Here is a 23711-nt window from a genome sequence, read left to right on the forward strand (position 1 = left end):
AATCATAAGCCATCTGATCTCAGAGGAAATAATCCCAAGAGCAGCCAGTGGTAGGTATAAGCAGACTTTCAGGATATTATCATGGCCTGTGCACAAGAAGACATCAACATAGACATACATGTGTGGAAAAGGGGATAGGTCTATTACATAATAAGAATGAAGGACAACAGCTGTTATCAATATCATATTAAAATGACTATAAGAAAGCCTACAAAACATTGAGTAGATGACCTATAGAAGGTTTACAGAAAGACAAAAACAACAATTAAGGGATTAAAAGGGCCTGGCTAGATTATGATCCGTACCACTGGGAGAATATTCAAACTCTTAAGACTATGTAGCAACTGAAATACTTAAACATAAGGGTAAATTTGAGTGTATTTGTAGGTGGAGGGGAAAATGCCAGGGGAAAAGAAAAGATTACATATTCAAGGAAACACAGGGGTAAAGGAGTGTGGTGGGGGTGTAGGATTAAATAAATGGCAAAAGTAGAAAAATTATGAAAAAGATAAAGCTCTTTCTCCTCCATTCTGGTCAAAATTTGTTAAAAGAATTATCTAACTCTATTCTTCAACCTGACTATGATTTACAATCCCTACATTCTCAGCTCTTTTCCAGGACTTTCCTAGAAAATGGCTAAACTTTCCTCCCTTCCTTGTCTCAATCCCTTGGTGAATCAGTTAAACTCTACACTGTCCTCTATATTTGAATTTCTCCTGCCTGTGGTTCTATCATCAATTATGCCTTGATATATCAAAATCGTGGTGCCTGACTCTTCATGACCCCACTTAGTATCTTCTTGGCAAAGATACTGGAGTGGTTTGCCATTTCCTTCTCCAACTCACTTTACAAATGAGGAAACTGAGGTAGACAGCATTAAGTGACTTTCCCAGGGCCACACAAGTGTCTGAGGCCAGATTTGAACTCAAGATTAGTCTTCCTGACTAAAGGTCCAAAGCTCTAACCACTGCACCACATAACTGTCCATTCTCCCTATCTATTGCCTACATGACTACTGACATGCTGTTGAATGGAGCAACAGGAAAATCACCAAACTCTGCTAACTGGGTCTACTACAAACATATTATTTAATCTCAGTTGACCCTCTTAGTTGAGGACCTAGTGTCATACTTCACTGAAAAATTAAGACCATTCAAGTAACATGTTCTCCCATCCTGCTCATCTCAAATCACTCAGACATCTTTTCCCACTATATGCTCCTTTACCCTTGTCACCCGGGAAGATGTGGCCATCTTTGCCAAGGCAAAGACTCATAAATGTATCTTTGATCTCATTATATTTCTCCAGCACACTGCCTCCTCCATCCAGCCCACTGTCTTTCAAATCTTAAAATTCTCCCTATGTAAGGGCTCCTTCTCAATGCCTATAAAACATGCCCATGTCTCTCCATCTTTTAAAAAAAAAAACTTCACTTGATCCAACCATCTCCACTAGCTAAATATAAATTAATAACTAAAGTTATAATAAAATGAAATAGAACACATCATCTTTTAAAATAAAAATATGGAAAATTAAATAAACCAGTATATTTACATAAATATATTTATATAACAGGAAGGTACACATCAAAGCCCTTGGTAATTAACTAACCTAGACTGGCATTTTATAACAAAAAGTCTAATTTGGAAAAACCTTCAATTACGATGTTATTGGCCCCAAAGCAGTATATATTATTCTCAGAGCTTTAAAAACATGCATAGAAAAATGACATTTGGAAGGAGAATAATGGTGGGCTAAACATTCCAACATTGTAATACTAAGTCATGCCCATTTCAGACAATTTATGCTTCCCCCAAGAAAAGTGATAGAACAAAAAAAAGTGCTTTGTAAGAGAAATAAATATTCCTTGAGGGCAGTGTATCTCCTATAAATAATGCTTATTGGAACTCCACATGTTACTTTAACAGTAGCCCATCAAATAATGAGAGAAACAAAATTAAGATATCCAGTTAACATTATAAGTCATGAATCTACAGGCAACATTAAAACCAGAAACTATTGACAAAATGCCCTTGCCTGTTAATTTTAATAAATGTACAGAAATATAGACATTCCACAAAGAATATTTAAACCAGTAATGGGAGATCCCACACATATGTGCCAATGCTATCATTAAAAAAATCAAACAAAACATTCTGCTTTGTCAAGATCACAAAATATAAGAACAAATTATGCTATCATGCTGAGCTGTGCTAAAATTAAAGCAAAGGCATTTTAAAAATAAAAGTTATATGTGTGTATATTATTCTTGTATTGGAAAAACTATGACACTATGAGAAGACTTCATTCACAAACACATATGAAACCAATTATATTTAATTAAAGTCTGGGCAACACAAACATTTTTTGATGAGATGAATGGGAAACAATTTTTTTTTTGAAGGCACAGAAAACTGACTCCAAGCTCTTAACTCTTCTATAATAAGTAAATTTTCCACTCCCACTAGAGAGCCTAAGTACAACTGACTTCACAGGACCATACCTAAATATGAGGAGAGAACAACTGGGAAGATAATTTTTAAAACTTTTCTAAGTACAAGTGTATCAGACTAACTAATTTAGGCAATTCTTTTAAGATTCACCTGGAAAAACTTCAGTCAATTAATCAACAAGAATTTAAAAAACATCTATTATGTGCCAAGAACTGTGTGAGGTGCTTAGTATACAGGGACAAATATGAAGCAGCCATTGCTCCAAAGATCTAAAATTATATCAGGAGAGACAACATGTACATATATAAATACATTTAGACTATATACAAAATAATATACAAACTACATAGTAGTTTGGGAACAAAATGTACTAGCATCTGGGGGATTACTAGAGTGCTGCTGGAACTAAATTCTGAAGAAAGGAATTCTAAAAGCCAGAGGTGAGAAGGGAATGAATTCTAAGAAAAGAGACAACCTGTGAAAAGGCACAGAACAGGCAGCCTGGTAGAGTATCTTGCATGAGAAAGAGAAATCAGGCCACTTAGGACTGTAGAGTATGGAAAGGGAAGCAATGTATGAGAATGGAAAGGCAGGCTGGAGGCCAGATTGTAAAGAGCTTGAAGTGACAAGTGAGAGGTTTACATTTTATCCCAAAGGCAGTAAACCACCAGTGAAAAATAAGGCAGCGATACATTAGATTCCCTTTGGAGGATGACCTGGTTGGGGAGAACCTTGAGGCCAGGAGAACAAATAGAAGACTACTACAATGATACAAGAGGGTAGTGCTGAGGCTCTGAGTGACAGTGGTAATTGCATCAGTAGTAAGGAGCTGTACTATAAGAGATATGGTGGAGGTGGAAATGGAAATATCTAGCAACTGAACGGATATATACTGTGAAAGTGAGGAAACAAGGATTATAACTGGGTCACAAATGTGAGAAATTAGAAATGTGGCAGTGCTCTTGCAAAAAAAAAAAAGTAAGTTCAATAGAGGAGGAAAAGATAAATGAGTTGTGTTTCAAAAATGTTGACTGAGATGTCTCCTTACCATCCAGTTTGAAATGTCCATTAAGCAAGTGGTGATGTGGAACTACAACTCAGGAGTGAGTCTGGGGCTGGATATATTGATTTGTAAGTCACCTGCATAAAGACTGATAATTAAACCCATAGGAGCTAATGCACTCATGATGTAAGAATATGTAGAAATGAATTAAAAGAATTAAAGTTTATATATCCAAGGGGCACAGCATTGCACAGCTCAGACAGTAGGGTTATAGAATATAAAAAAATGCTTCCTACCCTAAAAAAGCTTATTATTTATATCAGGTCAAGTTAACAAATCTTTATGAAGTAACTGCTGTGTGCCCGGCATTATGTTAAGCCCTGGGGATATAAGAAGAAAGGCAAAAAAAAAGAAAAAAGAAAAAAGTCAAAAGTCTTTGCCCTTACGGAGCTCACATTCTATTGAGAAAGGCAACTTTCAAACAACTATGCACATAAAAAATATACAGAGGTTAAACAGTGGACAGGTCAACTGGGTAATGCAGTAGATAGAGTGCTAGCCCTGGAGTTAGAGGACTGAGTTCAAATCTGGCCTCAGACACTTACTAGCTATGTGGCCTTGGGCAAGTCACTTAACCCTGTTTGCCTCATTCTCCTCATATGTAAAATGACCTGGAGAAGGAAATAGCAAACCACTCCAGTATCTTTGCCAAGAAAATCCTAAATGGAGTTATGAAAATTCAGACACGATTGAAACAACACAAAACAAAACAGTGAACAGAGATGAAGATAATATCTCTGGTTGAAAGGGAAAAATGAATAGGCTCAAATAATTTCACTGCATTGAAAACTATAATCCTACCTATCATGGTTCTGAAGGAAAAAGATTTCTACCCGTACAACACGTCTTCAGCCACAAGCAGATTATTATTATCATGCATTCTTTAAACACTGGTCTCCATCTCATAACCACTTTTTTTCCTTCTCTTTGTAGAACTTCTTATCAAAATAATTAAGTAAATTACTTAAACAGATTCATATATCTCAACTGTATTCCTGGAAATGATTTGTTTGTATTTATATTTTTGTGTAGTTGCTAATTAGGAATGATTGCATGGTCATGTGTTTTCTACTTACAGGGGGAAACAATTTCCTTTCCTATGGTTTGGTTTGGAACTTTTCTGGGTTTTTTGAGGTTGCATATTAACTGTGTACTTAAAAACTTTATTATTTAGAAATATAAGTTAAATATGAATTACATACATAGCAATTTTATTTATAAACATCATCTCTGTTAACTGACCATCTGCATTTTTTAAACTAATTGTCCACTCAATTAGCCAGTCCAGCACCATATTTGAACTTTTGAAATGCTTTCTTCCTGGTCCCATCCCACAGATCTCCAGGAAAGGCTGTGGGTTTCACAAAATAAAGGGGATATTGATCAAAAATGTTAAAACTCAAACAAGGACCATTTTTTCCATTAGAATGAATGGAAAAATAGATTAGAAATCACCACATCCTACTTTAAAGAAGCTAATTTCTTAATATGAAAAACATTTATCTTCTACATGCTGTCATGGGATGTGAACATTTAAAAAACTAGTTCATCAACTCAGCTTTTTTTTCTGAATGCTACTCTACCTAAAAGATGTGTAATCATCATTATTCCTTTCCCCACTATTTTGGAGATTTGTGATGCTGAGTTTTGAAATACAAATAAGATGCTAGTTAATAAAAGCCAGTATAATAAATTGTTTCTAATCTGGCTCCCTCCTACCTTTCCAGTCTTCTTAGACCTTGCTCACTCCCCTCCTCCACCATGAGATCCAATGATACTGGACTTTTTGCTGTTTCTTGCACAAAACATTCCATCTCCGCTACTGCCCATGACGGGAATTATATCCTACCTCATCTCTTTCTGGTTCCTTTGAGCTCCAGATAAAATCTCATGTTCTACAAGATGCCTTTCCCATCTCTCTTAAAGCTAATACCTTCCCTCTAAGATTCTTTCCAAATTCTCCTATTTATATCATTAGTACATGGTTATTTGCATGTTTTCTCCCTATAAGAATGTGAGCTCCTTGAGAGTAAGAGCTGTTTTCTGCCTTCTTTGCATCCTTAATTATCCTTAATCAGTGTTTGACACATAGTAGGGACTTAATAAATGCTTCTTGATGCAGTTTCATTCATAATAACCACATTAATGGTGTGCATTTATATGATGCTTCATATGAGCTATAAATACACTACATAACTGGACACTCAAAAGTGTCTTGAAGTAGGTAGGATAAATGTTATTTTTCCAATTTGTGGATAAGGATAAGGATAAGCATTAGAATAGCTCAGTGACATTCTTCAAATCTTCTTTGTCTATTCTCCAGTTATAATTTTAATCTCATTGGTAGCAAAAAAAATCTAATTTCCTTTTATTTTCTTTAGTTCAGTTATGTGACATGGTGACATTAAGATCTACCTTCTATGGGTTAGTTTCAATTTCATTTAGCTAACACAAAACAGCAATTGCTACTGTGACATGTTTTCTTTACTATAATTACTGTTATAATATTCTATTCTTATACCCCAATGTCATTAAGCAAAGGGAATATTTTTAGTCTTAGAAAAAAAAATTTTAAATCACAAAACTACTAATAAAATTATCACATGACAACTTTAACTAAAAATAATTTGCTCTCATTCACACTCAAAATTTTTCTCTTCCTAAATTTGACCAAAGAAAAGGTCAATGTGGCATTCACAGGACTTTAAGTCAGACAACAACATTGTGGTTCTGATACTCATTATAACTCTAGAGAAGTCACTGAACATCTCTGGGCATCAGTTTCCTCACCCATAAAACAAAGGAAATAGATGTACTATCTACCTCATAGGAACGTTTAAATTTTTAAAATTTTAAACTCTAAATTATTATGTAAATGTGAATTTATTATCAATAGTCATATTGTAGCTGGACTAATGGAGTACCAGGATGTTCAATCAAACATAGAACCACTATGTTTTAATTTTGAAACAAAGTATAAATTGTCAATGTCCTCTTTTAAAATAGAATTAAATTCCTTTTAGTTATTATCTTAACTGAGAAAAACATAGTGAAGCAGCATGGAATTCAAGTCCCTCCTCTGCTATATACTACCTATGTGGCACTGTATTTTCCTGCCATTCAATTCAGGAAAATCTCTACTACAGACTAGAAAGCGCAGAACAACTGCTCATCTGCACAGGGAGAGGGGGTTTCCTCTCTAGCAGTTCCTCCAACGATGAAATCCCTCATAATTACTTTAAAATATAAGGAGTCAGGAGATGTCTACACAGGACTATAGGTTTAGAACTGGAAGGGATAACAGGATCATGGATGTAGACTTGGAAGGAGTCTTAGATATCATCAGGTCCAACACTTCCATCGCATACATAAAGAAACAGACTCAGGGAGGATCACTGACTTGATCAAAGTGAACTCAGAGCCTCAGACTACGGCTCTAGGGTTTTTCTTGAAACTATTACTGCTTTTATGAACTTAACAAGCATCGAACATAGATACTTCCATATGCAAAGAACAAAAAAGGGCACTATACATGAAACTGAAATTCTGTTATATAATGTTTTAAGTGTCTATTAAATTCCACAAGGTAGTGACAAAACCATCCTGTTTATAACCTGTTTTGAATTTCTTTGCATTTTCTTCTGTGTACTTTTTTAAGGCTTTTTGGTCACTCCCCTTGAACCCTCCCCCCATTTATTGCATTTCTATCACAACCTGTTCACAAACTGCCATATTCTTTCCATAAACCACAGAGCCCCTGGGGACAGAGACTGCAAATACAGAAAAGGCATATATAGTTCATGCTTTTTTATATTTGCCTCGTTTCTCCATGATGATTTTATTTTGCACCATTGCCACACAGACACACAGACACACACACACACACACACACAGACACACACACAATGCAACATGTTTCTGCTACTTTGAATGTAAAATACATGGGTTGAATTAGATGACCTTTATAGTCAGTCTAGCTCTGATATGCATGTCTATAAGTAATGAGTGAGAGAAAATGGTACTATGAGCATTATGGGAATTTAGCTGCTCAAATGTCTCTAACTGTGGGCATTTAAATACATTAAAGCTCAATGCATTGTTGGTAGAATTGTGAACTGATCCAACCATTCTCTTGACTAATTTAGAACTATGTCAAAAGGGCTATAAAATTGTGCATACCCTTTGATCCAGCTATACCACTACTAGGTGTGTACCCCAAAAAGATCATAAAAGAGAAAAAGACACACATGTAAAAAATATTTATAGCAGCTCTTTTTGTGGTGGCAAAGAACTGGAAACTGAGGGGCTACCCATCAACTGAGGAATGGCTGAACAAGTTGTGGTATATGAATATAATGAAATACTATTGTGCTATAAGAAATGATAAGCAGGCAGATTTCAGAAAAACCTGGAAAGACTAAGAACTTCACTGCTACATACACAGTGACAATAATAAAATGCTTTTATCAGCTAGCTGGCACAGTGGGTAAGTGCACTAGACTAAGAGAAAGGGACACCTGGGTTCAAATCCTACCTTAGACTTTTAGTGGTGTGATGTTTGAGCAAGTCATTTTACATAAAGTAACTTGGCTTCAGGTCCCTCATCGGTAAAATGGAGAGAATAATAACATCTACCTTACAAGATTTTGTAGGCTCCAATTAGACAACATGCACAGTGCTTTGCAGATTGCAAAGTGCTATATAACTACTAGATTGTGAACTCTTTGAGGGCAAGGACTAGCTTTCATCCCTTCTTGTATTCCCAGTGATTAGCACAGTGCCTGGCACACAGTAGGTACTTAATAAATTATTATCACCAACTCATTTATAAGTACTTGATCTAACATTTGAGCTAGTAGATAACAAAGTACAAACAGTCATCATATTTATCTAAAAACATTCACATGGTCTATATGTCATAGGGACACATCCTCCAGTTTTCCTTCAAGACTCAATATGAGTGCTAACTTTTACATTGTCTTTCCTACTCATCTCTACCTGCTAAAGTCTTGCCTTCCACCAAAAAATTAAAAAAAAACAACTTTGAATTTATCATGGATATATTTTTATACCTTAGTGTACATATAGTTTCCCACAACAGAATGTAAGCTCCTTGAGGGCAGGAACTATTTCATGTTTGTCTTGGTATACAAAGTACAGTGTCTGGCATATACCAGGCACTTAATAACTGTTTGTTGATTGACTGCCTGACAATGAGTTGGTACCATAAGCCAAAAAAAAAAAAAAAGAGAGAGTAGACTACATCTCTCAGTATCAGAATCATAGATTTTCACATTTAAAAGGGAGTCCTGAAGAAAACTAATCTAAATTGACCTACAACCCTGCAAACAAACGGTCTTTGAGTCTTTTGTTGAGAATCTCTAGTAAGAAGAAATCTTCCAAGGCTAACCATTTTGACATTGGATTGCTCTAATTGTTAGTAAGTTATTCTTTGCACCAAACGGAAATCTATTTCTTTACAACTTCCTCCCACTGCTCCTACTTATGTCCAGCAAAGTCAAAAACAATGAGTCTATTCCCACTTCCACATTGCAGACCTTAAAAATTTTGAAAGACAACAATAACGTTACCCCCAAATTACCTCTTCTCTATCACTAGTACCTTTAGCACGGTATAGCACGGCTCAGGACTCTTCAGCATTCTCGTTGTGCCCCTGAATGTGATATAGCTTCTCAATGTCCTTCTTATAATGTTGTTCTCAGATGTGAAGACAAGACTCCAGATGTGGTTTGACAAGAGTAAAGTACATACGTCAGGACTAGCACTGGTATGACAGGATATTATAGCTCATAGTGTAGTTTAAGATCACATTAGCTTTCCTAACTGCAATATCAACACTGCTGAATCAGCTTAAACTTGCAGGCTATTAAAACTCCTAGATCATTTTTCAACAGCATGAGAAATGCTGTCAAAAAATTTGCTGAAATTTAGGTAGTATGTCTACAGCACTACCCTGATCTACTAGTTTAGTAATTCTATCAATGAAAAAAGAAAAAGTAGTTATTTTGTCATGAACTGTTCTAGATGAAGCTATCATTTATCAAGTTCCTTCATTACAACAAATTTAATACCCTTTGTCTTTTTTTTTTAATTGGAACCATGATGTTCCAAACTTTGGACAACTCATGTATTCTCCGTCATCTTTCAAAGATCACTAATTGTGGTTAGAAATCCCCTCCTACATTTCTCTCCACTCCGTATTATTCATTCCTGTTCCATTTCCTCTAGTCAAAAGATTCTTCCTCACGTTGGAAGAAAAAAGGAAGAAAAGTAAGTGTTGAATAGTTCACCTTTCTCACTGTCTTTCTTTACAATACAATACAATACAATGCAATGCAATGCATTACAGTAAACCTTTATTAAGTCCTGATATGGGCCAGGCACTGTGCTAAGTGCTGGGGGTACAAATAAAAAAAGAAAGACAGTTCTTGGCCTCAAGAAGGTTACACACTACCAGGGGAAGACAATACACAAAAAGCTGAAAAGTAGGAAGTGTACAGCAGAGGTATAGTGTAGATGTAGAGGTTTGATGATGGTAGAGTCAAATCCAAGGAGTGTAACTGGTAGGAAATGGCTGGACTGGGAGCTCTCTTTAAATGGAAGCTTTGGGAGGAGCTTTTGCTCTGCCCTCCAGACCTCCAATCGAAGAGGTAGAGGCTACTAAGGATACTTTTGAGGTGTGAGTACCAAAGCTAATACAATCACTGGAGTGGTGAGTTTCCTGGTGAAGGGCTTTTTCTGGGGGCATGATGATGGTGGAATCAAATCCAAGGAATGTAGGTAGTTCCTATGATTATTTATGGTTACTGTGGGGTGCTGAATTCCACATTAACCAACAGCATCAGATGTTTCTGTGCTTTATTATTCCTGACACTTCTTTTTCAGTACTATATTCTTTCATATTCTTCCTGTTATTTGCTCTAATTTCGAAATTCTATATGTCATTTTAAAATTCTGAGCTACTCAATGAGTTGACCTTAGTCTCTGTGGAGAAGTTCTTTTCCACCTCACTGCAACCATTTCTACTTATTTCTTTAAAAACTCATTCTTGACAGCATCCCATTACTTCAACACTGATTTACCATTCAAAATATCAGGCTCCTGGCTCCCACCAAAAATGGGATTTTGTATTTAAAACAAGAGGCAATAGGGAACCACTGGAGTTTATTGAGCAGGGGAATGATATGACCAGATGAGTGCTAAAGAAATATCACTTTGGCAACTATGTTGAGGGCAGATCAGAAAAGGGACAGACCTGAGGCAAGAACAAGTACTCAGTAATAGTAATTGGAACAAGTAATGACTAATTAGTAAGATACTATAATTATCCTGGTCAGAGGTGCTGAAGGCTTGAACTAGAAGACATCTATGTGAGTAGACAAAAAGGAGACAGATGAAGGACATGTAGTAGAGTTAGAATTGAGAAATACTTGGCAAGTAAATAGATATATGCACAGGGTGTGGAAAAAGGAAGAGGAGAGGATGACTCCAAAGTGAGTGAAAGGATGGTGGTGATCACCAAAGAAACAGGGAAGTTTGGAAGAAGAGTAGATGGGGGTGGAGAGGAGAAGATACCACGAGCTTTATTTTGGGTATGGTGAATTTGAGTTGTACGTAGAATTGTTCTAAACACACACTACAAAGTTGGCAATGGTGAACTAGAACTAGATGTACAGTTCTCAAAGTCGTCAACTTAGAGGTAATAAATGAACAAAGGAAAATTGGGTGGGGTCCCTAAGAAAATGTAAAGAGAGAATAGATTAAGGGCTTAGGGAACACCCACCTAGTGTGAAGGACCTGAATGAAGACCTAGCAAAAGAGACTGAGAAGTGGTTAGACAAGTAGAAAATGAACCAAAAGACCATAATTTCATGAAAACTCAGAGAAAGAAGTATGCAGGGGGGAAGGTGATCCATGGTGTCAAATGTTGCATAGTGGTCAAAGAGGAGCAGAACTGAAACAAAGCCATCATCAGATTTGGCCATCCAAATATTACTGGAGTGAGAAGCGTCATTTAAACCATAAGGCTAAAAGGAAAATCTTAAGGTGTTAGAAGTGAGTGACATTAGAGTAAGTAGAAGCAACATATGTAGACACAGCTGTGAAAGAGAGGAAAAATCGCAAAATGATAGCTTAGGCTTTTTGGAGGAAGTAACATCTGTGAAGTGGGCTTTAAAAGTTCACTAGGCAAGTAGGGGTAAAAATTTTAAAAAATTAAAAAGATAAATTTCACTGAGTATATTTGCATTAGGAACAACACTCATCAATAAGTTTTATTGAGCCATGGCCCAATAAAACAAGCACATTATAGCACTGACCATACTACTGAGGAACAGAACACAGTGTATAAGTCAAACCTCTCTTCATAAGAAGGAAGAGATGGAAGGAAAAGGATAAAAGGGCAAGCAAAATTATTTTTTACAGCAAGTGAGAGGTACTAAAAGTGTTATGCCAGTGAGTGGGCTGTTCTTATGATACCAAAAACTGCTGTCCTGATCCCACTATGAATTTCCAGGCTGCAATAATTACTGTTTATGATGATATCAAGAATGAGGGCAAAAGATGAAACATTTCTAATATACCATTAAAATTAAGAGAGGGATTATTTTCTGTTAGGTTCTACTTTCATGTTATATTTTCAAGTGGTAGTAGTAGTTTTATAGTATCAACTAAAGCAATCTGAAATAAAACAAAGTAGGTTATCAATAAGCAAAAGTGAGAATCTAACATTACTTCAGATCCACACTGCAAGTTAAAAGGACACCTTATTCATTTGGATTCTTTCAGTAATTTTAAAACTCACATTTATGATATATTTTAAAAAGCACATGGTACTAATAATCAATATTCAAAACACAGTTAGAATATATTGAATAATGTTTGATAGGAATATACTACAAATAGGCAAATTTTATAAAATTTTACAAAAAATAAAATGTTACGTTCAAACATTTTACTTTCAGGGATATCTGTTCCATATTTTATACACACACACACACACACACATACATATATACACATAAACATAAATATATATTTTACCATGAATGGTAAATGACAATGATAATATTAGTTAAAATATAACACAGAATTTTACTACTATGGTACGACTTAATGCGACATGATAAAAATTCTTAGAAGGCATTATTATTAAATACTTTATTAATTTAGAAGAATTTTTTCCTCCATAAAATATTCAATTACTATACTATTACATGTTTGGGAAAAAAATGATATTTGAACTCATGGATGGTTCTGAATATTTTATAAGCAAGTTTGAAAGGATCTTACCCCGTATTGATAGAAATGATTTCAATCAGTGGATTTTTTCTTATCTTTGGCAAATCCAATCGAGCTCCCCCCAAACGTTTTCCATTAGATTTTTTTTGACCCAGGAGTCTCACAGAGTGACCTTCAAAAGAAGCACATAGATATTAAAATGAGGCATATACTTCACTTTAATTTATAATTCCTGACAAATATGTTAGTGTTTGTAAATATGTTAATGCTTGTTGTACATATGCTATATTAGCATTTAAAAATATATTAATGTTTGTAAGACTTTTGGCATATTCTGTATTTAACTACCTTTTTAAAAAAGGGAAAGACCACAGCAAAATGTGATATGACATCTTCTTCATAACATTATTTAAGTAAAAGTGTTTTTCTTGAGGTTACCATCTGAATATGAACTGTTTTCACAATTTCCATTTTGTACTACCTAGACTGAAGGGAAACAGTAAGTGATAACTCCATAATTCTATTTTTTTTAATGCAAGGAGTTCTTTCTTTTTAGTCATTTATTTAGTATTTTATTTTGTCCTCAATTACACGTAAAAAACCAATTTTTTAAAAATTTTAAGTTCCAAATTCACTTCCTCTCTCCCCTCCCCCTAATTGAGAAGACAAGCAAATGGATATAGGTTATACATGTGGAGTCTTGCAAAACATTTCCATATTAGTCATATTACAAAAAAAAACAACAGATCAAAAACAAACCAACCAAGAAAAATACAGTAAGTTTAAGGAAAACTATGCTTCAATTTGCATTTCTAGTTCCTCAGTTCTTTCTTTGGGAATAGATGTCATATTTCACCATAAGGCCTTCAGAAATGTCTTGGATCACTGGATTGCTGAGAATACCTAAGTCATTCACAGTTGATCATCACACAATATTGCTGTTAATAGACATAACCTTTCCCTGGTTCTGTTCAATTCACTTTGCATCAGTTCATGTGAGTCTTTCCAGGTCTTTCTATAGCATAATAGTTTTTCAATTGCAATCACATTCCATAACTTGTCCAGTCATTCTTCAACAGTTATCCCCTCAATTTTCAATTATTTGCCACTAGAAAAAAAGCTGTTAGAAGTATTTTTTACATACAGATCCTTTTTTTTTTAAATCTCTTTGAAGTAACAAACCTAGTAATGCTATTGCTGTTTCAAAGGGTGTGCATGGTTTTATAGCCCTTTGGACATAGTTGCAAATCACTGTACAGAATTGTTCAATCAGTTCCAAGTCCACCAACACTGCATTAGCCTCTCAATTTTCCCACAACCCCTAAAACATTTATTATTTTCCTCTTCTGTCATATTAGTCGATCTGATAGGTGTGAGGTGGTACCCCACAACTTCTTGAATTTGCATTTCTCTAATCAATATTGATTTAGAGCATTTTTTCACAGGGCTATAGGTAGCTTCGATGACTTTGAAAACTGATGTTCATATCCTTTGAGCATTTATCAACTGGGGAATGGCTCTTATTTCTGTAAATTTAACCCAGTTCTCTATTTGAAAATATATATTTAAGAAATGAGGCCTCTCTTTGAGGCCACTTGCTATAAAATTTTTTTCATATTTATAATTATTAACTGTATTTCCCTCCACCCTTTTTCCTCTTGTTTATTCTATTCTTTCCTTTTACCAGGTCCATCCTCAACAGTGTTTGCTTCTGACTATCGCCTCCCCAAATTGGCCTTCCTTCTATCAGCACCCCCTGCCTTCTTTATGTACTCCTCTTCCTACTTTCCTGTAGGGCAAGACAGATTTCCATACCTAACTGAGTGTGTATTATTCCATCTAAGCCAATCCTGACAAGAATAAGGTTCAAGCATTCCCCTTCAACTCTCCCATCTTCTTCTCCACTGTAAAAGCTCATTTATGCCTCTTTTATGTCAGATAATTTACCCCATTCTACCTCTCCCTTTCTTCTCCCAGTGCAATCCTCTTTCTGACCCCTTTAATTTTTTTAAAATATCATCCCATTATATTTAACTCACATTCATGCCCTCTGTCTATGTAAACTCCTTCTAACTGCCCTAATAATGAAAAAGTTCTTAGAACCTGTCTCCTTATTAGGGCAGTTCGAAGTATATAGTTTAACCTTATTGAGCCCCTTACCATTTCTCTTTCCTGTTTACCTTCTTATGCTTCTCCTTAGTCTTGTATATAAAAATCAAATTTTTAATTTAGCTCTGGTCTTTTCATCAGAAATGCTTGAAAGTCTTCTATTTCAATGAATATCCATTTTCCCCCCTGAACACTCAGTTTTGCTGGGTAGGTAATTCTTGGTTGTAATCCTAGCTCTTTGTTCACCAGAATATGATATACCAAGCCCTCTAATCCTCTAATATTGAAGCTGCTAAATCTTATGTTATTCTGACTATACCTCCATGTTTCATTCAGGCTACTTGCAATATTGTCTCTTTGACATGGGAGCTCTGGAATTTGGCTATAATATTCCTGGGAGTTTTCATTTTGGGATCTATTTCAGGAGGATTCTTTCAATTTCTTTCAATTTCTATTTTACCCTCTAGTTTTAAGATATCAGGGAAGTTTTCTTTGACAATTTCTTGAAATATGATGTCGACTCTTTTTTTGATAATGGCTTTCAGGTAATCCAGATATTCTTAAACGATCTCTCCTGTATCTATTTTCCACGTCACTTGCTTTTCCAAAGAAGTACTTAACATTTTTTTATATTTTTTCATTCTTTTGACTTTGTGTTATTGTTTCTTGATGTCTCATGGATTCATTAGCTTCCACTGGTCCAATTCTAATTTTTAAGGAATGACTTTCATCAGTGTACTTTTGTACCTCCTTTTCCATCCAGCCAATTCTACTTTTTAAGGAGTTCTCTTCAGTGAATTTTTGTTCCATTTGGTTAATTCTGCTTTTTAAGGAGTTCTTTTCTTCAATGAATTTTTATGCCCCTTTTACCAGTAGGTCACTTTTGTTTTTTAAGGTGTTACTTTCTTCAGTATATTTTGTGCCTCTTTTACCAAGCCGTTGACTCTCTTTTCATGATTTTCTTGCATTACTCTCATTTCTTTACCCATTTCTATCTCTCTTATTTGATTTTTTAAATCCTTTTTAAACTTTTCCAGGAATTCTTTTTTTTGGATCTGTGACTAATTAATACTTTCCTCTGCAGCTTTTCATATAGCTGTTTTGATTTTATTGTCTTCTGCATTTATGTCTTGATCTTCTCTGTCACCATCATGACTTTCTATAGTCAGGTTTTTCTTTTGTTGTTTGCTCAATTTCCCAGCCTATTTCTTGACTTACAACTTTATGTTAAAGTTGGGCTCTGCTCCCAGCATGGAGGGATACTGTCCCTAGCTTCAGACCTTTCATGCTGCCGTTTTCAGAGCTAGCTCTGCAGTCTTCTTAGATTTTTGATTCTAATCCAAAGGTGGTATGATCTAAGAAGCAATGTGATTACTGCTTTCCTGGCCTGTGCTTTAATCTGTAAGTGACCATATGTACTCTTTTCTGTCCTGGAACCATGACCAAGGTCCCCACTCCCCTGAAGCTATAAACACTGGTGTGCTAGTGCTCCTACTTGCCACAGGACTGTGAGCCAGTATGTTCAATGCAACAGAGTCCTGAACCCAATGTCAGCAAAGAGACCTCTGTAATCTCTTTCTGACCAGTTATCTGACACCCTTACCATCTGTGGGCTAAGAACTCCAGAAAAAAGCCACTGCTGCTGCTGATTCAGTTGCCCCCATTGCCTGCTCCTGGTTCCCTGGGGCACCGCCTGCTTAGCATAGCCTGTACTCTTCTCTCACCCGGGTGTGACAGACCTTTCCTGCCAATCTTTTAAGTTGTCTTCGGCTGGAAAATTGTTTTGCCCCATCCTTTCGTTGATTCTGCTGCTCCAGAATTTATTTTAAGGTATTATTTAAAGGTGTTTGGAGGGGAAATTGGGAGAGTTCAGGCAAGTCTCTGCCTTCTCTCCACCATCTTGGCTCCACCTCCTGATAACTTTGTAATTCATAAGCGATGATATTTCAAAGGTTTAATGCACTGATAAGAATTTGCCAATTCAATTCAATGTTTACTAAGCACCATCTAGGTGCTAGGCTCTCAATAAGGAAGATGAAAAGTTAAGGAAGAGATAGTTCCTGACCTCAAGGAACTAATAGCCTTGTAGGTTTCGTCACATTTAATATCCCTCTCTGTCCATAGACTGATAAAAACAAATTATCCAAAGTAAGCCTCCTGCCACCAAAAAAAAAAAAAAAAGTTGACTCAAGAAGTGTGAATAAAATTACATTTAAGGGGAAGATTTTTTTTTTAGTATGGAAAGAAAATCTCCAATTGCATTGACCTGCGAAAGCAAAATTAGAGGGTAGAAAGCCTTGCATATACAAAAATATACAAGAAAGAAAAATAAAAAATAAAATTAATGAAAAAATAATTATTAAAATTATTTTAATAGCAAAACCTATAAGGGATGCAATATGCTAACCCACTGTGGAAGTATTGTACAGACTACTATTTCACATTTAAGGGTAGAGGTTACATGAATAAACCAATCACCCTTTCCTAATTAAGGGGGCTACATAATCTGTCCCTGATACTTTAATAGAGAACTCCTTTTTTTTAATTAATTTATTTATACAGTCACTTCCATAAGCTTTTGAGTTTTAAATTTTTCTCCCCCGCCCTCCCCAAGACGGCATGCAATCTGATATAGGCTCCACATATATATTCCTATTAAACACATTTTCATATTTGTCATGTTGTAAAGAAGAATTAGAACCAATAGGAGGAACTAAAGAAAGAACAAACAAAACAAACAGAAGAAAAAAACCATGAAACTTTTGGAGATGTCTTAGATCCTTGCATTGCTGACAAGAGCCAAATCTATCAAAGTTAGTTGTTGCTCCATATGGCTGCTACTGTGTACAACATTCTCCTGGTTCTGCCCACCTCACTCAGCACCAATCCATACAAGAAAGAGAGAACTCTTACACAGCATCCACTAATCAGGTGTGAACTAATTGTGGTTGGGGTCTAGGTGTCTTTACTGAATCAATCATTCAATGAATCAGTCAAGAGCATTAGACTCCTTACAAGAAGTCCTTGAAAGCTGTTGAATGAAATGGAATGGATATGACCGACAAGATGGAGGACTAAACATTTTCTCTGATCCTCAAGGCCTCTCAAATGTCTCTAAAAAAGACATTATGCACCAAAGATGAAACAACTTTAGCTGTATCTATGGTCTAGGATATTAGGAATGCAAAAGAGGGTAAAAACTCCATAAGCTAATACATAACTAAAGTTCATTCAGCACCCTGTGCACCACTGCCAACCATGCTACAGCAAGGCTACACTAGGAATTCACACCACAGGCTTCCAACAAAATGCAACCCCAATAGCCAGCAGTACTTTAGCAGTATTCTGTGCTACAGAAAATCTCTACAAAAAGCATGGAGAAAAAGAGAAAAGGGGCAGGATACATGTCTCAACTCCACAGAGGAATACTTGCTACCACCTCCTGTGAGAGCGTCAGAGATTCAAGCTCCAAAGAAATCACTCTGGTTGCAGCAGTACCAGTGGCTGCTGTGGAATAGAGGAAATGTGAAGGGGGAGGGGAGTTTGGTACTCCCCAAGCCTGAGAGAAAAAGGTCAGCGTCCAGCTGGAGCCAGTTCTTTACCCTAAAAGTCACTTGGCGTAGAGACCAAGGTTGCTGAACCCATCAACTGCCCAGTGAGGGAAGATAGTGAAACACTTTGAGACCCAACTACCATCAGAAGAGGGGCTCAGAAACTGATCAATAGGGGCAAATAAGGGGGAAAAGACTGAAATTACCAAATATACCAAGGGGAAGAAAAATGAAATTTCTTGAGCATAAACAGACAAATCAACAGGGAAAACATTAACAGCAAAACAAAATATGGCCTCCAGATCTAGTAAATAAGATCAGTCATCTATGAATAAACACTGTAGAACAAAGGAAAAGGATTCAACACCTTATGAGACTGAGGTCTTGTGGGTTTTAAAGAGAACATAGAACCACAATGCACTGTTCCTGAGTGGTTTAAAAAAACAATGAGACTTGAGAGAGGAGAACTGATGGCCTGCAGAGCAGAAATAATTGGCAAAATAGAATGAACTGGACTGACATGTCACAGGAATTGTGTTGGCATTGGTTATTCCCTGGGGAAACTGTGGCTTGGAGGCCACATGTGACCTTCTAGGCCCTTGGGACAGCCTTTTGACTGAGTGCAAGTTTTATAGAACAAATCTTTTTATTAAGAGGATTTGTTCTGTGAAGTTTGGGTTCAGTCAAAGGGTCGCACTTGAGGACCTATAGGCACACATGTGGCCACATGTGGCCCCACTCCTGGCCTCGACTATTTGAAGGAAGTGTCAAAGGACAGGGCTGATTTCTTTTGTACCATCCCTGAAGTTTATTTGTAATTTTATGCAATCAAATTAGACCTTAATCTGAGGCCTTCTGGTTTTGTTTCCACTGTCTTTTTTTTCTTCTGTCCTCTGGAGCAAGTCTTCCTTCTCATTCTTCTCAAGGCTGTCAAGTTTACTTTTCATTCTCCTAGCGTTGGTTTGTGCCCATGGTGCTGTTGCTAAATTGGCCTTCCTTATAAGCAGAATGATGGAACTAGATTTCACCAGGAACTGTTTACTTGTTTGTTCACTTGGAACCATAGGAAACTGGAGGGAGATGATTTGGATTTGTGTTGTCAAAAGCAATAGGTGCAGTGTATTTAGAGGAGTGATTCCGGTAAACAGTTTAAAATTTTATGATTAAGTGACAAGTGGACATTGTCCCTAATATAAATGAATAGAAGTTTTTTAATACTTAAAAAAAAAAAGGAGACAGCCCTTAAGAGGGAAATATTTGGAGGATGGGAACGAGATTCTTCTCCTTGTCATTCTCACACCTGCTTCCTCCAGACCTGCCTCTCATAAGAAGAGGCCTTTGTGAACTTGGGTGAGTTGGAGAATTTGCATTTATCAGGATCTTAGCAAAGTCCCCAGGACAGCAATGTCTATACCTAGAGCTACTGTGTCTAATTAATTTAATCCTCCTATCCTCCAAAGGTCACAAAATCCTCAGGGAAGATGGAAATGTAATAATATAATGTTGAAATACTTAAATTTAGAGAAAGTTTGTTTACTTCAACTATTCAGAAAATAGCGAGGGAACTAATAAAACTAAATTTCATCTTGAAGTAAGTAATAAAATCATCAGTCACAGCCTTTTCTAAAATGACTTTAATAATTACATTAAGTAATTTTTAAAATAATGTGCATTCAATACAAAAATTCCTACTCCAAGGCAACAACACAGCTCAGAGTTAAGCACAGCATTTGGCATCTCAGATCTCAGACTTTCAAGTCAAGTTAAACTTTTCAATCAAAAGTCCCGTTAATGAATAGGTAACCAAGATTGGCATGATAACATAATAGTAATCTGAGAGATGCCAAAAGTTCAATAATGACTAAGTAAAGGCATACTTTTTCACACCAGCATGATATAAATTTCATTACTTCCTGCTGTGATTTCGGTAATATGCAGCCTGAGCTAATAACATTTGATAAATTATTCATCTTCCCCATCTACATGCAAATAAAGGGACATATCTCTGGCTGATGATATAATGAATTATTTTCCAATCCAGTGGTTCATTAAAAAAGCCAAAGACCTAACTTAAAAAAAAGAAACTAAAAATGATAGGATATACAGATAGAAAAGATAAATAATAGAAGAACATCTCTTCATACTTGACTAAAGATGAAAGCAAATTCAGAGAGAGAAAGATATAAAATAGGCTACCAGTATGAAATTGTCATTTTAAATATGTGAGCTTCTATAATTTTACACTAAATGAAATTCTATTCTAACTATGTATGTTTAAATTTAATTGGTGAAGTACTTATAATTACTATAATGAAAAGTTAGTCACATGGTTTCTGTTTCTTTATTATCACCATCTTCAACCTGATAAATCATGACAAGAACACAATATAAACAAAAGAAGTATGAGAAGTCACGAAGGTATTCGAAGAGCTGGCATATCATTTTAAAAGAAGAAAAAGATAGAGAATTAAGTAGCATAGGAAAATTTCTTTCACATTAAAGGCCAAAGAAGTCAAAAAGAAGTAGAATGAATAAAAGGCGGTATTCAGTTGGTGGGAACGATGATGGCAACACAATTGCCAAGTTTGGTATTCTGGCCATATCTGCAGTTTAAATATGAATAATACAAGGCTATTTCTTCAGTGTATCTTTCTTATCTGGTAATAGTCTATGGAAATAATGTCAAAATGTACATCTGACTGTAGACCTAAGCCAAAAGCTTTTGTCTATGAGAAATAACTAAAGAAGCCATATGCTTCTTGAGAACATGTATTATAACTTACAGACTTCTATATTCTACCATTTCCCCTTCCTTTCCACCAGTCCAACTGTTAATAACAACCCCAATCACTGAGAAAAAGACTTCGATCAAGGTGGTAGACTTGCTAAATAACAGTAAATAAGTGTCAAAAGAATGATCGAGTATGTGGAGTATTTGATGACCAATCATGTCAAGACAGAGGCACTAAAAAAAGGGCAAGGCAGAGCAGAAAAGACACCAAGAGTAAACAAATGGAAATGTTTTTTCTTCATCTTAATTTTGTAGATAAAGTTTATAGCAAGATTTGAGAGAAATCTAACTTACCCAACAACAGTTTAAATACATAATTTATTTAAAGCAAGGTACCACAAAAGCCAATACAATAATCATTTACAAATCAAGATGTAAAATGGCTATCAAAGATATGATTACCTATGAACCATACATTATCACATAAATGCTGTTCTTCATTATGCAAGAATCAACCTTTCTTCTTGGCCCTTCGCAATAAGAAACTGGGATACCTTAAAACAAAACCTACAAATTAGTTTTAGAATGCCACTCCACATTACAGGAAAACCAAAAATCTGGCAACACTGACTCCTATTGTTTTTTCTATAAAAGACTTTATAAAAAGAACCCCATTCCTTCACCTCTCATATGCTACTTGACCCATCTATTCTTAAAGGCCATTCATTGTTCCTCTGAAGTAGTTCTACAATGACACTCCTCACTACTACGGAGACCTGGTGCCAAGTCTCCTTGATCTTTTAGATTCTGTTTCTCACTTAGTCACTTTCCCACCATTTCATTCCCTGACAGTAATCATTATCTCTGAAGATCTGCTTGAACCCTCTACTAGGGGTTGGCTAACTGGCAAAGTTCCTATTAAAATAATTGGGTTATTCATAAGAAAAGAAAAAGGAAGGGGAAGATGACTAAAAAGTAAACTACAATCACCAAACCTATCAAGTTTCTACAGTCATGCTTTGACTTCAGTCAATTTAATTGCAATTTAAATCAGTGGAAAGGAAGGCTCAACTTAATATTTTTCCCCTATCAAATGTGCATTCTTATTGAACAATGATGATGATGATGATGATGACGATGATGATGATGACTTTGATCACACAAGGCTTTAAGGCATACAAAATGATTTGTATAGGTTATTTCACTTGATCCTCACCATATTTGTGTGACGTAGCAGCTGTTACTAGCCCCATTTTAGAGATGAGGAAATTAAGGCACAGAGAAGTTAAGTAACTTGCTCAGGGTCACACAGCTAGCAAATGACTAAATCAGAACTCAAATTCAGATTTTCCTGATTCCAATACTCTCTCCTCTGTGCCACCTCACTTATCTGGATATAAACTTCATATATATTTTTCACAATTCAGAGGAAGAAAAAATGGTGAACTTAAGGTTAGACAGTCAGAACATAAAACATTTAAGCATCTACTAAGTGCCAGGCATTGTACTAAGCACTGAGGAACAAAAGAGAGAGGGAAGGAAGCAAGGAAGGTAGGAAAGAAGGAGAGAAGGAGACAGTTCCTGCTCTGAAGAAGCTTACAATCTAATGGGAGAAGATAACACAAAAAAGGAAGCTAAAAAGAGTGTTCAGGGAGGGAAACTAAGCTCAAGGGCATGATGAAGTTCAAAGCACTGCAACCTGCTGGGAAATGAAGAGATGGATGACCCAGGAGCCCTCCTTAAAATGGAGGTTTTAGGAGGAATTCTTCAGTCTACCTTCCAGGCAGAAGAGCTAACTCAGACTGATGAGGGCTGAGTACCAAGGCTGACCTGATCTTCGAGGATGATGAAGTTCCTGTTGAGGAGTTAGTTTCATAGGGGTATAATGGAGACAGGTGGGAAATGGAGATTTGTATTAATGCCCATCTATACCCCCTCATCAGTACCTCCTTTCTAGCCTCCAGGAACTTTGTAAAGTATCAGATAAATTCATTCCATATTAAAGTACACAAGAGACAGACAGGCAGATAGATAGATACCTCTGGAGAAAGATATTCCATTTAAATAATGCCCCATGAGAGAGATAATATTTCACTATATATAATTCACAAGCTACTAATGATAAATATTTCAGGTGTCAATAGAAAATAGATTTTGAGGTATAGTATCTTTCAAATACCCTTTGTGAAATGCTACACACTGGAGGCAATCAACAAGTAAGTACAACATAGGTCCTTTTCAAAAACAAAATACAGTTTTCAATGAGCTGAATTCAAAAAGAACAGATTAAGCAACTTCCACCTGCAAGGCATTGTACTAGGTGCTTGGAATCAAGCCAATTACATAACGGAAAGGAAGGGGAAGTTGGCTAAAAGATGAAATAAAATCACCAAACAACATCAAGTCTCTACAATCATAGTTTGATTTAAATCAAATCAATTTAAAAGAAAATTACAACTTAAGTCATTGGACAGAAAGGCTCAACATAACCCAAGGACAAACCAATTCCTATGCTTTAAAGAATTCACAATGTACACAGTACT

General features: G+C 35.9%; 1 protein-coding gene across 2 annotated transcripts in view; it reads right to left on the minus strand.

Annotated features, from left to right (window-relative positions):
* CDKAL1 (CDK5 regulatory subunit associated protein 1 like 1) overlaps positions 1–23711 on the minus strand; it is a 668649-nt gene that overhangs the window by 448556 nt on the left and 196382 nt on the right. For both annotated transcript variants that reach the window (XM_027874274.1, XM_027874355.1), the window contains one exon: positions 12829–12949. In XM_027874274.1, coding sequence (XP_027730075.1) covers positions 12829–12949 — 121 coding nt within the window. The remainder of the gene's footprint in view (positions 1–12828; positions 12950–23711) is intronic.

This window comes from Vombatus ursinus, unplaced genomic scaffold (assembly GCF_900497805.2).
Source record: "Vombatus ursinus unplaced genomic scaffold, bare-nosed wombat genome assembly UNPS02000577.1, whole genome shotgun sequence".
Taxonomy (NCBI): Eukaryota; Metazoa; Chordata; class Mammalia; order Diprotodontia; family Vombatidae; genus Vombatus; species Vombatus ursinus.